Source organism: Lutra lutra, chromosome 11 (genome assembly GCF_902655055.1).
Source record: "Lutra lutra chromosome 11, mLutLut1.2, whole genome shotgun sequence".
Taxonomy (NCBI): Eukaryota; Metazoa; Chordata; class Mammalia; order Carnivora; family Mustelidae; genus Lutra; species Lutra lutra.
Genome location: NC_062288.1, coordinates 36,080,362 through 36,095,184, shown reverse-complemented (window position 1 = coordinate 36,095,184; position 14,823 = coordinate 36,080,362). Strand labels below are relative to the sequence as shown.

The 14,823-nt window shown below is 36.0% G+C and overlaps 1 protein-coding gene across 11 annotated transcripts in view; it reads right to left on the bottom strand.

Annotated features, from left to right (window-relative positions):
- The window catches only part of AKAP9 (A-kinase anchoring protein 9), a 161,840-nt gene that overhangs the window by 14,622 nt on the left and 132,395 nt on the right, over positions 1 to 14,823 (bottom strand). For 10 of the 11 annotated variants that reach the window (XM_047696033.1, XM_047696042.1, XM_047696040.1 and 7 more), the window contains 8 exons: positions 14,287 to 14,478; positions 13,832 to 14,020; positions 8,657 to 8,801; positions 4,954 to 5,173; positions 4,088 to 4,238; positions 2,019 to 2,687; positions 1,396 to 1,604; positions 991 to 1,096 (listed from right to left, as the gene is read on the bottom strand). In XM_047696033.1, the coding sequence (XP_047551989.1) occupies positions 991 to 1,096; positions 1,396 to 1,604; positions 2,019 to 2,687; positions 4,088 to 4,238; positions 4,954 to 5,173; positions 8,657 to 8,801; positions 13,832 to 14,020; positions 14,287 to 14,478 (1,881 nt within the window). The remainder of the gene's footprint in view (positions 1 to 990; positions 1,097 to 1,395; positions 1,605 to 2,018; positions 2,688 to 4,087; positions 4,239 to 4,953; positions 5,174 to 8,656; positions 8,802 to 13,831; positions 14,021 to 14,286; positions 14,479 to 14,823) is intronic. The other variant, XM_047696043.1, reaches the window with a different exon arrangement.

Sequence of the window (14,823 nt, the reverse complement as noted above, 5' to 3'; positions counted from 1 at the left end):
TAATGAAAGTTAATTTCCCCTCAAATTTTCACCCTCTTCTATTACGGAAAAGCAAATTATTAATGTTTAAAGTAAGTGAAAAGATCAAGTTAAAACGCTTTAGAAAATACGGTGCCAGTTTCAAATGATTCATACAGCTCCATTCAAACTGTTCTTGATATCTCATAAAGTTTTTTAAAAAATTAAATTAAATTAAAAAAAGAATACTTATAGATAAGTACAATATATTTTATATGTACATACATGCATATACACACACATACATATCTATACTACAAACGCCATCCATATATCTATACACACACAGACATACAGAGACAACTGTTACCACATATTTTGATGAATAATCTGTTTTCAAGTAGAGAACCACATTATAGGTGAGTACTTCATTAGAAATGTGTGCCTGTGCTACACACAGATATATTTACCCCAAAGACACAGACGTACTGAAAAGAAAGGCCATATATACCCCAATGTGCACAGCAGCAATGGCCATAATTGCCAAACTGTGGAAAGAGCCAAGATGCCCTTCAACAGAACAATGGATAAAGAAGAAGATGTGGTCCATATATACAATGGAATATTACGCCTTCATCAGAAAGGATGAATACCCAACTTTTGTATCAACATGGACGGGACTGGAGGAGATTACGCTGAGTGAAATAAGTCAAGAAGAGAAAGTCAATTATCATATGGTTTCACTTACTTGTGGAGCATAAGGAATAACACAGATGGTATTAGGAGAAGGAAAGGAAAAGTGAATTGGGGTAAATCAAAGGGGGAGAAGAAGCAGGAGAGACTGTGGACTCAGAAACAAACTGAGGGTTTTGGAAGGAAGGGGGGATGGAGGGATGGGTGTGCCTGGTGGTGGGTATTAAGGAGGGCATGTATTGCATGGTGCACTGGGTGTGGTGCATAAACATAGAATCTTGGAACACTGAAGAAGTAAAATTAAGTTAAAAAAAAAAAAAAGAATTTTTAAAGTCTTACCTCTTCCCCTGGCTGGCCAGTTAATTTCTGTAGTTGTAAAATAATTCCATCAATATTTTCCTGAACCCACATGAAATCTTCATCATCGGCTGTTTCAAACTGTAGTCTTCAAGAAAAAGACAAAAAGTCAAAACATACCTTTCTCAATTAGTGGTGCTGACCAGCACAAACTTAACAGATTAGGGGGCACTCTGTTTCACCTATCTTCTTCTCCCTTACATTAAAGTGCTCTCTTTCCAGGGCTCAAGGTGTTCAGATATGTTAAAAGAATACCATCTCCTAATGCGAACATGCATTAACTTTAAAATTTCAATTCCCCACCCTTGGCTAGCTATTCGTGAGGGGTAGGTTCTATCCAGCTTGTCTAAGAATGCCATTTCCAAACATCAGGAGGAATAGTCTAACCTATTGGAGGCTTTCTGGGCCAGATGCTGCAGTTTTGAAGCCACAAGTTGAAGCTTTTGTCTGAGGATTTCTAATTCATGATTATAGCCAGCTCCTCCTTCATTCATTTCAACCAGCTTAGAATAACTTGATTCCTTTGTCTCTCCTTCTATTTTCTGTTGAAGAACCCAATTTCTAGTTCGATCACTGGTTAAACTCCATGTGTTTGGCTAGCAATTTTTGGCAGAAAAAGAAAAAAGCAGTAATTCAAATGAACAGTGAATCACATTTTTTCTCAAGGGAACACACTTATGGTTTATACTCCAAATAAGTTTCCATGAATTTCCTTTTTTAAAAAAAATCATTTGTTCCTATTTATTTTTATTTTTTAAAAGATTTTATTTATTTATTTGAGAAAGAGAAAGACTGAGAGAACAAGTGAGAGGAGGGGGGAGAGGGAGAAGCAGACTCCCTGCAGAGTAGGGAGCCTGACGTGGACTCGATCCCAGGACCCTGGGATCATGACCTGAGCCATCTAGACGCCCTGTCCATAACTGTTTAAATAATTTAGTCCAGTACTAAATTATATGTTCAAAGGGCTGTAGTATTCTTTTAAAAAATATTTTAAAACAGTGTCAATTTACCTCATTAAGATTCTGATAGAGAATTCTTCTACTTTCTCGTTTTTCTTCTCGTTCTAGTTCTTGTTTCTGGAATTCCTGCATAATTCCCTGCAGTCGCTTTCCTTCAAGGTCTAACTTATAGACTTGTTGCCTTTTCTCCTCCAGCTGGCGCTGGAGATCTTCCACTTTGGACTGGAGGTCATGCATTTTTTTCTGTCCCTCAGTGTTGGCCTCTTGTTCTGTCTGCAACGTCTTTCTGTGAACCTGCCTATCCTTTTCCATTTGCTGTCTTGTTTGCAAAGAATCCAGTTTATATTTCTCGGTCTCATTTAACAATTCTACTATGCGACTGTGTTTCTCCTCCAGCTGTTTCTGTAGCTCTTTAAGGAGGTCCTCAGAGGGTAGGGAGGGCCGAGGCTGCCCACTATCATCACTGCTCTGCAAGTGAGCATGCAATTCCCGCTCCCTATCCAGGGTACTACTCATTTCCCGTATTCGAACTTTTTCAGATTCAAGAAGTACTTGAAGCTCTAAGTTTCGACCTCGTTCTTCTGATAACTGGGCATCATGTAGCACTCTCTGTGATTCTATTTTCTCCTGTGATTCATTAAGTAGTTGTTTCTGTTGCTCCAAAAGTAGATTTAGCTGAATATTCCTTTGTTTCTGACCCTCAAGTGAAAATTTCAAATCCTTTTAGAAGAAAGTTGAATTTAAGAATTTGTTAATATTATTAAAAATCCTTTATAAGTATACTATAATTATCCTTTATTAATACTAAGTTGGTAGTATTTGGTAATTGAACGGATTATCCAGATTACTAAATTTTCAATGGTTAGAGCTTAATTATTTGGACAGCCAGATGATTTTCATCAAAGAATATAAACAAAATATAGATAAGCTAAATAATACTTTCTCTCCAAACATTAATCATATCTAGTCAAGGAATATGAAGCAGGGTATATTCTGTCTTGAAATAATGACTTAAAAAAAAAAGATTTATTTATTTATTTATTTGACGGAGACAGAGATCACAAGTAGGCCGAGAGGCAGGCAGAGAGAGAGGAGGAAGCAGGCTCCCTGCCAAGCAGAGAGCCCAACTCGGAACTTGATCTCAGGACCCTAGGATCATGACCCGAGCCGAAGGCAGAGGCTTAACTCACTGAGCCACGCAGGCGCCCTCGAAATAATGACCTTTAAAAATATAAATATTTCCAATATAATGTGACATGATTAGCTGAAAAGTCTCATGTTGTCAAATGTCACATATTAAAAATAACAGGGCTTATGGGGAAAGCAGAGTTAAGGACAAACTACTGAAAACTTATACAAATTTTAATAATAAAAAACAGAAATCAGTAGTCAAGGGGACATCCTGTCCTGCCAGGCAGAGAGCTCACTATGCCTGAAGGCTACTAAGATGGACATTCAAAAAACAACAACAACAACAACAACAACAACAAAAACAAACCCCAAAACCCCAACAAAACAAAACAAAAAGTTATAGGGCAGAAATGCCAGCTACTTGGTTTTTTAGCATACAGCTAGTGAGCACCACATGTGAATGGAAGAAGAGCTCTGAGCCAGTGGGGCCACCATAAACATGGGCCCTGTGGCTGCAGTACAACCAGCCCTGAGCTGTGAGCTGTGCAAGGCTGGGCTGTGCTTCTTTGGAGTGAAGAGGCTTCATTTTCAATTTTTAAAAAATGTAACTGTGAGGGCTCCTGCTGCTAGAAAGGTGTCACTGTTCCCCTTCCTAGGAGAAAACTAGAATCAAAACTGCTTGGAGTTAAACTGAAATGGATGCGCTATTTATCAAGTTGTATATGCACTAACTCAAATTCTCCAAACACACATTGTAGCAGAACAGTCTGTATGTACCCCTCGATGTAGCAAAACAAAACTGCATCACACCATTAGCATTTCCTAGATAGATATTTAGACAACATAATAGTATTCCATATACGGTAAACAACTTACTGTACCTTGTAGAGTCTAAGCCTGACATTTTAGAAAGAGGAAAAGTCTCAAGACTCTCTCTCTCCTGTTGTTTTGGATTTTCCACAGACATTTAAAGACAAAGGTAACAATACCTCAAGTTCTTCTTTATCCCGCTCTTCATTGCGTCCTAGTTTGGCTTTCTCCTTCTCCAAAGCCCACTGGAGCTCTCTGGACTTTTTCTGTTCACTTGCTAATGTGTCATTAAGCAAATGTACTTCATCGGTTTTATCTTTGACTTCCAACCTAAGTGAGAGACAACTGAACTTTTATAAAGTCACTTTAACTAAGTTTATATTGAGAGAAAGAACTTCCACTGAAAGTGGAGGCATATTATAAACTATTTAATAGGAAAATACTAGCCACATGAAGATTAAAGATTTCTGACTGTGGTTTATTTCAAATTAACTGTTTCTAGTAATACAACTTTTAACTATTATTTAGCACTGTAAACAATTTATTTTTACTAAAATAACATTAATAGAAATTTTCCTCTGTCTTTTACTGAAGGGAAAACAGTGGGAATCACCACTGTTAATGTGTCCTTGGCAAGTAGAATATCTCACTATTTACACCAACAACTTATCCTTTTCACAAGCATTATATTTTAAAACATTTTGTATATTTTAGGTAGATGAACCACAAATTTTATTGACATCATAAATATCACTTCAAATTACTTGGTGGAAAAACAGAAGTCAAAATTATTTATCTTATGCAATAAGTGTCCAATAGAACTGAACTCACAGCAGAGAATATGCCAATACCTAATGAATTTATCATTTGGAAAAATTGGGGAGTTTTTCCTTTCCACTGTAGTTTTTCCTATAAATAACAAAGTTTCAAGTTATTTACACTTTATGTATAATGTTATGCTTTTATAAGATCTGCACAATGTCTGTGATTAAAATTACTCCATTTCCTTCACCAAATAGGTTTATAATAAGGAAGCCTGACATACCTGAAGGCTTCTAATTCCTTTAGGTGCTTATGTTGTGCCTTGAGTGTTGTTTCTAGTTCCAGTTTAGTTTGTGCAAGTTCACTCTTCAGCTCAGCAACCACCATTTTCTCAGAACTCAGTTGTTCCTGCAGCTCTGCTGCTCTGTCCTTCACACTGCTGAGCTCCACTTGCATCTCCAGCATCTGAGACTGCTTCTGCTGTATATTATACTCCAAGAGCTCTAAATGGAAAATTATTAATACTTAAATTACAATCTTACAACCCAATTTGGTTTATAACTATTTTATTGATGAGAACTGATTGTTGATTTAGGAGATAGTTGCAAAGCAAATGTGAAAAGATTACAGTCAAAGTTGCCAATTTATAAAAATACATATCATGACTATTTTCCTCATAGTGCTAATGGTCAAGATTTCAGAACTATAAATACATAAGAATGATAACAGTTTAACAAAATATATTAATCAATGCAAGACATGAAATAAAAGAAACACCAGGTGTTCACAAATACTATACACAGAAGTGTGTATTTGCTCAAGTAGAATTTCAATAGCTCACACTAAAAAAAGCCAATAATTATTGAGAGCCACACAAAGCACTTGCAGGAGTTTGGTACGTAACCATGACTACAGTGCTGAGCATGGCTTGCTGGTTTTGTTTAGCACCCCTTTGTAGACAGTCTCTAGGAACTTTACTGTCATATAAGATTGGATCACAGTTTGTTCTTTAAACACCAAGAAAACCCCTGCTACAAGTCTGTTACAATGAAAACAAATGAAAATATTTAAATCCTTAAGTAAATGAAAAAAATGTTAAGAAATAAACATCAGGAGCTTGCTTTTGCAAAAAATATAAACCTGTACACATAAGGCATTAATAAAGGTCTGCAGATAAATATATTTACCTAGGTGTTAAGAGTTGGATTAACAGTAGGATTTAGGAGATTCTAAGGGGGTACCCTATTCTTTTGTTTTACTCTATTCTTTTGTTTACTTTTTTTACTCTTTTACTTTTTACTCATTTACTTGTTTACTCTACTTTTGTTGTACTCTATTCTTTATTCTTTTGTTTCTCCATTCTACCTTGAATGTATTTTCAACTTAAAAAATTTTATCAAAGTTCATCACTTGATATTACAATTCACTGATTTTAGGAGATAGGAATAACATTGGCCTTAGAAGACAATCATGTTAGTTTAAGTTTTTTTCCTTTTTCAAGATTTATTTGAGAGAAAGAGAGAGCACAAGCATGAGGCACAGAGGGAGAAGGAGAAAGAATTCTAAGCAGACTGTGCCGAGCAAAACTCTATCTTAGGACCATGAGTTCATGACCTGTAACAAAACCAAGAGTTGAACGCACCACCAATCGCCCCTCAGGCACCCATTAGTGTAAGCTTTTTTTTTTTTTTTTAAAGATTTTATTTATTTATTTGACAGACAGAGATCACAAGGAGGTAGAGAGAGAGAGGAGGAAGCAGGCTCCCTGCTGAGCAGAGAGCCCGATGCAGGGCTGGATCCCAGGACCCTGGGATCATGACCTGAGCCGAAGGCAGAGGCTTTAACCTACTGAGCCACCCAGGCGCCCCTAGTGTAAGCTTTTAAAACTATTTCTTAGGGGTGCTTGGGTGGCTCAGTGGGTTAAAGCCTCTGCCTTCGGCTCAGGTCATGGTCTCAGGGTCCTGGGATCGAGCCCTGCATCGGGCTCTCTGCTCAGCGGGGAACCTGCTTCCTCCTCTCTCTCTGCCTGCTTCTCTAACTACTTGTAATCTCTGCCTATCATAGAAATAAATAAAATCTTTTAAAAAAAAAAAACTGTTTCTTAGAAGAAGCTAAGGATGTACAAATATAAATATGCATCTCTATTTTCAATGGGGTTCTATTTAACTTAAATAATTATAAAGTAAAATAATACTAATCAAGTCTCCAAAAATAATCTTCAATTAATCTTACGTCTAAATATAAGATATATATGACCTCATTACACCGATATTTTAAGATCTGTAAAATTTTTAGTTGTTCAATGACAAATATGAGACTACGGTATAACTTTCAAAATTTGTAAAAGCATAGGTATTTCTGCCATGATAGCAAACAAAACTGAAGACTAAAATGTCTCTTCGCTAGATCTGGTGAAAATTAGATTGTATTTTAATCCCTACTGATTTCCATCCACAGCTCAATTTATTTTAACAGACAATCCTACTAAATAATGGGGAAAATACATGAATGAGCATACCACAAAGGCAAAAAATCCAGCTAGCCTATATGATATGATGAATGAAACCACTTTGGTAATTAGAGAAATTACATTAAAATTACACAATTAAAACCACAGTAACAATCCACTGCATATCCCTAAGATTGGCAACAAAGGTCTGACAATGTCAACTACCAACAAATAAGTGAAGCAACAGGACTCTCTTACTCAGCTACTCAGCTGGCAAGCATATATACTGACAGGACCACTTTGGATTACAAAATAAATGTGAAAAGATGTAGTCTATGACTCAGCAATTCCACTCCTGGGCGTGAATATATACACCCAGAAAACTCATGTTATGTATGCAGCAGCAAAATAGTGTAACAATGTGCAGAATAGCACTGGTTTTAATAGCTAAAAAACAGAAATAACCCAAACAGTCAACCACAGAATGGATATATAAATTGTAAGAATTCTGTACAGTAACAAAAGCAAATGAACTGGAGATAAATGCAGTAACTTAGAAAAATATTATAGAGAGGTAAAAGAAGCAAGATACAAATACATACAGAATAATAAAGTTCAAAAGCAGAAAAACTTCAAACTTACATGGTTTAGGAATACACAAATAAGTAGTAAAACTAAAGAATAATCAGGATAACGGTTTCCTCTAGACTATCATAGTGGAGTGTGTTTGGGAAGGAGCTTCTGAGGTACTTGACATGGGTAAAGTTTCCAAAGACATTCATTTAAGGATGTTATCCTGTATATTTTTGCATTTTGCACTTTCCTATATGTATACTTAAGTTTACAATAAAAAAAGATTAAAAAAGAAATAGTTGCTTTCATTGTAGATTTCATTTTCTTTTAGGTGGTTATCTTCACAAAGAATTTCAAAACAAAAAAAGATAATGAGCTTAATGGACTACTTTTAAACAACCTAATCAAAGCAATGCCTATTCATCTTAAGTTTTAAATATATATGTTTAAAATCCAACTGGAGGGGCGCCTGGGTGGCTCAGTGGGTTGGGGCCTCTGCCTTCGGCTCAGGTCATGATCCCAGGGTCCTGGGATCGAGCCCCGCATCGGGCTCTCTGCTCAGCAGGGAGCCTGCTTCCTCCTCTCTCTCTCTCTGCCTCTCTGCCTACTTGTGATCTCTGTCAAATAAATAAATAAAATATTAAAAAAATAAATAAATAAATAAAATAAAATAAAATAAAATCCAACTGGACAATCCTTTAATTCCCAGAGTCATTAATGTAGATTATTTCCAATATAATGAGAATGAGAAGAAAATGTGACTAAAAGGAAATGTGTATATCTGTTTAAAAACCAACTGGACAATTCTTTATTTCCCAGAGTCATTATTTCCATTATAGGAGAATGAGAAGAAAATGTGACTAAAAGGAAACGTGTTTTAGATGAATAATAATACAAAGAAGGAAAACAGAGTGAGATAGTTCACTTATTTTCTGCCATCATGTGAGACTGACATACAGCATACCTTGGCTTGGTTGATCATTCTCTTGCTCTCTTTTCAGAGTAATTTTCCTACCATTCATTTGCGCATGCAGTGTTTGAATTTCAGATAACAAACTCCTTCTGTCTGCTTTTTGGATGCATTCCATAGCTGCTTGATATTCAATATTCTATAATAATGCAAAGCAAAAAATCAAACGAAGAGAGTTATAAAGACAATAATACTAACAATCAGGAAGTCTAGAAAAAAAAAAAAAAAACCACTACCACCAAAAACATAAATGGAACGCACATGCTGAAATTTTGGAAAGATGTTAATTTTCTCTTCCTATTCATTAGGATTTACTTTTTAATTATTAATCTTCACATTTACTTTGAAAATTTTCAAACATACAACAAAACGAGAAGAATATAATAAAAACTCATGTACACAGCCCAAAAAATAGCACCTATCAGCTAAAGCTGCCTCTATATAACTCCCTGAACATTTCCTCTGTACCACCTGCTTGAGAAATACTCAAATTCTAAGTCTGGTGTTATTTTCATGTGCTCTGTGCATTATCTTATATACACACATGCGTACAGTATGTTTTACATGCTTTAAAACTTTATATAAATGGCATCATATGGTGTATTCACCTTTGCATAATTTGTCTTCACTAAATGAATTTAAGTGAACTTCATGTTGGTGAACCATCTGGGTTGGCACATACAGCTCTATTTCACAGTCATTTTCAATGTTAGATAGTATTTCATAGTATGAAGTATACAGTACATTTTGGGTATCTTTTCATACATTTATTGGATACTTTTTTGTGCACATATTTGTATCATTTGTTCATTTTTCCAGTGGTTGTTTTATTCTCATTGGGTATTTGGTCAGTAGTTTCCTTTCCTTATAATGTCTTTGTGTGGTTTAAGATTCAGCAATAATGAGGCCTGGGTGGCTCAGTCGGTTAAGTGTCCGACTCTTGATTTCGGATCAGGTCATGATCACAGGGTTCTGAGACTGAGCCACATGTCAGGCTCCGAGCTCAGCATGGAGCCTGCTTGAGATTCTCTCCCTCTGCTCTTCCCCCCTCACATGTGCTTTCTCTCTTTCAAATAAATAAATCTTAAAAAAAAAAAAAAAAAAAAAAGTAGAAAAATCAGAGCAGTACTGGTTTCACAGAATGGGTTGGGAAGTGTTCCCTTCTCTTCTTAATTTTAAAAGAGTCTGTGAAGGACTGGTATTATTCTTTAAACATCTGGTAGAATTCACCAGCGAAGCCATCTGATCATAGACTTTATTTACCTTCATTAAAGTAATGAGTCACATGAGTTATTTATTTAAAATGTTTTTTTTTTAAGGAGTTTATTTATTTAACAGGCAGAGATCACAAGTAGGCAGAGAGGCAGGCAGAGAGAAAGGGGGAAGCAGGCTCTCCACCGAGCAGAGAGCCTGACGTGGGGCTCGATCCCAGGACCCTGAGATCATGACCTGAGCGGAAGGCAGAGGCTTTAACCCACTGAGCCACCGAGGCACCCCACATGAGTTATTTTTAATAGTATGCTACCTTTGCATTCCTGAGTAAGCATAAGGTGACTGTGTCTCTAAAAAAATATACAAAGATTTGGTTTGGCATTTTGTTTAAGAATTATGCGTCTATGTTCATGAATAAAACAGGCCCATAGGTTTTCTTTCTTATATTTTCTTTGACTGACTTTGGTAACAGGGTTATATTATTAGACTCTTAACATAACTGCAAGGCATTCCCCCAGTCTCCAACAATGGGAAGCATATGTTTAATACTGGAATTAGCTATTCCTTGAATGTATGCTGACTTCACCTGTAAAACCATTTGAACTTGGTGTAATTCTTTTAGGTAAAATTTTTTGAACTATTTTTTGTTATTTTGACATAATTTCACCTACAGAAGAGCTCCAAAAATTGTGCAAGGAATTCCCATGTATCACTCACCCAAATTCTCTAAATGTTTAACTACATTTGTTTTATCACTCTGTGTATATATATCTCTATATGTATGTATCTACACACATACCCATCCTTATTTTTCTTTTCTAAAATGTGTGAAGATAAGTGGCAGACAGATGCTCCTTTACGCCTAAGAACTGTAGTATATATTTCCTAAAAACAAGAACATTCTCTTACAAACACAGTACAATTATAAAAGTAGAAATTAATCTACATAATACTATTATTTAATGTATAAAACTTATTAGTTCCCATGTGCCCTTCAGCCAGTATTCTCTGATGATCACATCTAACATAACTATAGTACATTATCAAAACTAGGTTTAGATATTGGTACAATTCTATTTAAATCACAAGGCTTACTGAGATTTCATTAGTTTCATTAGTCATTCACTCTCCTGGTGTATAGTACTTTGAAATTTTGTCACATGCCTAGGTTTTAGTCATCACCACTATAATCAGGATACAGAACTGTTTCATCACCACAAAGAAACTCCTTCGTAGTCACCTTTCCCCAGTCATAATCCCTGATAACTGCTGATCTGTTCACTATTGCTATAATTTTGGCCTTTCAAACGTTGTATAAGAGGTTCAGAGTATCAATAGTCTATTCCTTTTTAATTGCTAAGTAGTATTTCATTGTATGGATGTACTTTAATTTGTTCATCCATTTACCTGTCAAAAGACATTGGGTTGTTTCCAGTTTTAGAGTATTACAAGTAAAAATTGCTATGACTGTTCTTGTATAGATCTTAATGGAGATATAGTTTTCATTTCTGATAAACACCTATGAGAACATGACTTCTAGGTCATACAGTAAGTATCCATATATTTAACCTTATAAGAAACTGTCACTCTCCAGAGTGACTCTCCCATTTTACATTCCATTCAGCAATGTATGCGATGCAATTTCTCTACATCTTCACCAGCACTTGGTATTTCCCCTAATTTTTATTTTGGCCATTCTGATAGATATATAGTGGCCTCAATTTGTTTTGGTCTAATATATGCTTGTGCGTAGATTTCAGTTATGCACAAAAGTGAGGTAGTATACTTCATATGAGAAAGTACTTGTTCCTCAGTCTGGTTGTTCTATTACTGGTGATATTAATTCTGATCACTTGATTAAAGTGGTACCTGTAAGGTTTTCCACTGAATAATTACTGCTTGAGTTATTACTATGACGTTTAATAAAGTGTGATCTTTCTTCATCATTTCTTCTATCCACTCTCTGGCATTCTATTTTAAGAAAGAATTTTTATCCATTTATTTATATTAGTATGAATCCATGAGTTCTTATTTCATTTTCTGGTTTATAATCTGTCACTATCATTATTTAGTATGATGTTCCAGTTGTCCTAAATGCGGACATTGGAAACTCCTTCAAGTTGGCTTCTGTGATCTTTTGAAGTCTCCCCTTCATTCTTTGAGCAAGTCCTAGTCACCAAAACAAGATATTCTTGGTTCATCTTATATGTCCCTCTGCTTCAGCCCAGGAATCAGTCATTTCTCCAAGGAGTCCTAGCTCCTTTTAATGGAGAATGTATGAAGATCTAGGGATGCCTGGGTGGCTCAGTTGGTTAAGCAGCTGCCTTCGGCTTGGGTCATGATCCCAGGGTCCTGGGATTGAGTCCCCCATCAGGCTCCTTGCTCAGCAGGGAGCCTGCTTCTCCCTCTGCCTGCCACTCTGTCCGCCTGTGCTCACGCTCTCTAACAAACAAACAAATAAAATCTTAAAAAAAAAAAAAAAAAAAAGATCTGGGCAGTAAGTGTTGTTAGTAGTTTGTTAACCATCAATTTTTTTTTTAATAGTTACAGGTCTTTTCAGGTTTTTCTACTTCTTTCTGTATGAGTTCTGAGAAGTGATTATTTTTCTAGAAATCTGTTCATTTCACCTAAGTTTTTGAATTGACATAAAATTATTCATAATATTCTGTTATTTTACATCTCAGCTATTTTTAGTTATGGTCCCATTTTCATTTCTTTAAAAAATGTGCTTTACTTCTTTCCTTAAGCAGTTCTCCAGGAAGTTTCTATCTTATTAGCCTTTCAAAGAAGAAACTTTTATAAGTTTTTATCCTCTCTATTGTACCAACATACTGCATTTCACTAACTTCATTTTTCTTTATTACAGCTGAATCTCATTATATGTGGATTATGTATCTACAAATCTGCCTATTCACTAAAATTTATCTATAACCCCGAATCGATACTTGTGGTGCTTTGACAGTAATTTGTAAACACACAAAGAGGGGCAAATATTTAAAGTGCCAGCTGTGGGGCGCCTGGGTGGCTCAGTGGGTTAAGGCCTCTGCCTTCGGCTCAGGTCATGATCCCAGGGTCCTGGGATTGAGCCCCGCATCAGGCTCTCTGCTCAGCGGGAAGCCTGCTTCTCCCTCTCTCTCTCTGCCTGCCTCTCTGCCTACTTGTGATTTCTGTCTGTCAAATAAATAAATAAAATCTTTAAAAAATAAAATAAAATAAAGTGCCAGCTGTGCGTGTGCGCAGCTGAAGTGGAACTAGGTACCATTCTGCTGTTTTCTTTCATCTCTTAGATTGCAAACACGTGTCCTTTGTGCCATCTATTCAGTGCTTTGTTTCTTTGCATTTTTCTACTCCTTACTGGTGACTTTTCTACTTAAAAAGGTCCCTAAGCACAGAGATGAAGAACTATCTAGTGCTACTCATCACACAAAGACTGTATTTCATGCAGAGAATATATGTGATAAGCGTCGTTTAGGCATGAGTTATATAGTGCTCTTGGCCATGAGTTCGACATTAATGAATCAGTGATACCTAGTACATAAGGTGTCTTTAAAAAGAAACCCACACAAAACAGAATTATGTATTGGTTAGTTGACAAATGACATGACCAGGGGTTCACAGGAACCCACCCGCTGTATTTTCTCTAGTAGCAATGGCTCAGCAGTCACAGCAACTTTACAGAATCTAATTACTGCAGACAACGAGAACTGACCATTGCTTACTTCTACCTTCTTTGGGCTTATTCTGTTGCTCTTTTCTAACTAAGTTGGATGAATAGCTCCTTAATTTTCAGTGTTGCTTAGTTTCTAACACAAGATAAAACATTTAAGGTAATAATTTTCCAGTATTCTTAGTGGATCCTGTTAAAATTCTAACTTTCAGACCTCCAAAAGTAATCTATAACTCACTTGCTTATTACTATTAAAAAGCATTTTTTGTTTCAAAGTTTTATTTTAATACCTGTTCTTCTATTCTCTGTTCCAAACAGTTTAATAATCCAACTGCATCTTTATTACATAGACCTGTCAGCTCAGTCTGAAATGCAGCTAGTAAAACATTGCGTTCCTTTAAGAAAACTTGTTGAAGAGCAAGCAAAAGTTCGCCTCGCCAATCTGGGGAGCACTCATGAGACTGGGAACCATCATAAAACTAGCAGAGTATAAAAAACAAAAGTCAGTTTTCAAATAAGCATGTTTTAAAAAAACTCTAAAAATGATACTTACCTACCAACCAAAATAAATAGTAAAGGCCAAAAGTAAAGCACGGATTTGCTTCCAAGTGTGTGGCTTGTGGCATTTAAATGATACGTAGTAATTCATGTGTAATTATATAAGAAAAGACAAAAATTAATCTGTAAAGTGCCTTATTATTAGCAAAAGTCATATAAAACTATTAAGATACACAATATTGAGTACCTCGGCATCTCTTTGCACTTGCATTTTGGTAATTAAATCCTTAAGAGATGAGATTGTACTGAGATAAGCTCTTCTTTCTTCTAGCCAAGATTCTGACACTTGCTGAACGGAATGGTCCTCTCCATCACTATAGGGAGACTCAGTGAGGGAGAGCACCTGCATGCCTTCATTATGGACAGCTCTCAGTAATCCCTAGAAATAAAAACCCAAAGGCCAGAATTCTGACAACTTCTTCAAAGACAGACATACAAAGAAATATAAATTTTAAGGAAGGTGGCTTTATGTAGTTAGACTACTTGGAAGAGCCACTGTAGGAAGAAAACACCAGGCTACCACTACTGACTAACTTTTTCTTATGGAGGGGATGTAAGTCTATGACTTTGTGTAGCTCTCACCTGTAAGTTCCTTCTACTTAACTAATATACTCTTCTTGGATTTAATGATTAGCCACTAATCTAGCCAAAAGAAAGTAAGTAAGAGATAAATTCTACTCCTGGGATTGCATTAATAATTTTGGCACTCAGGGGCGCCTGGGTG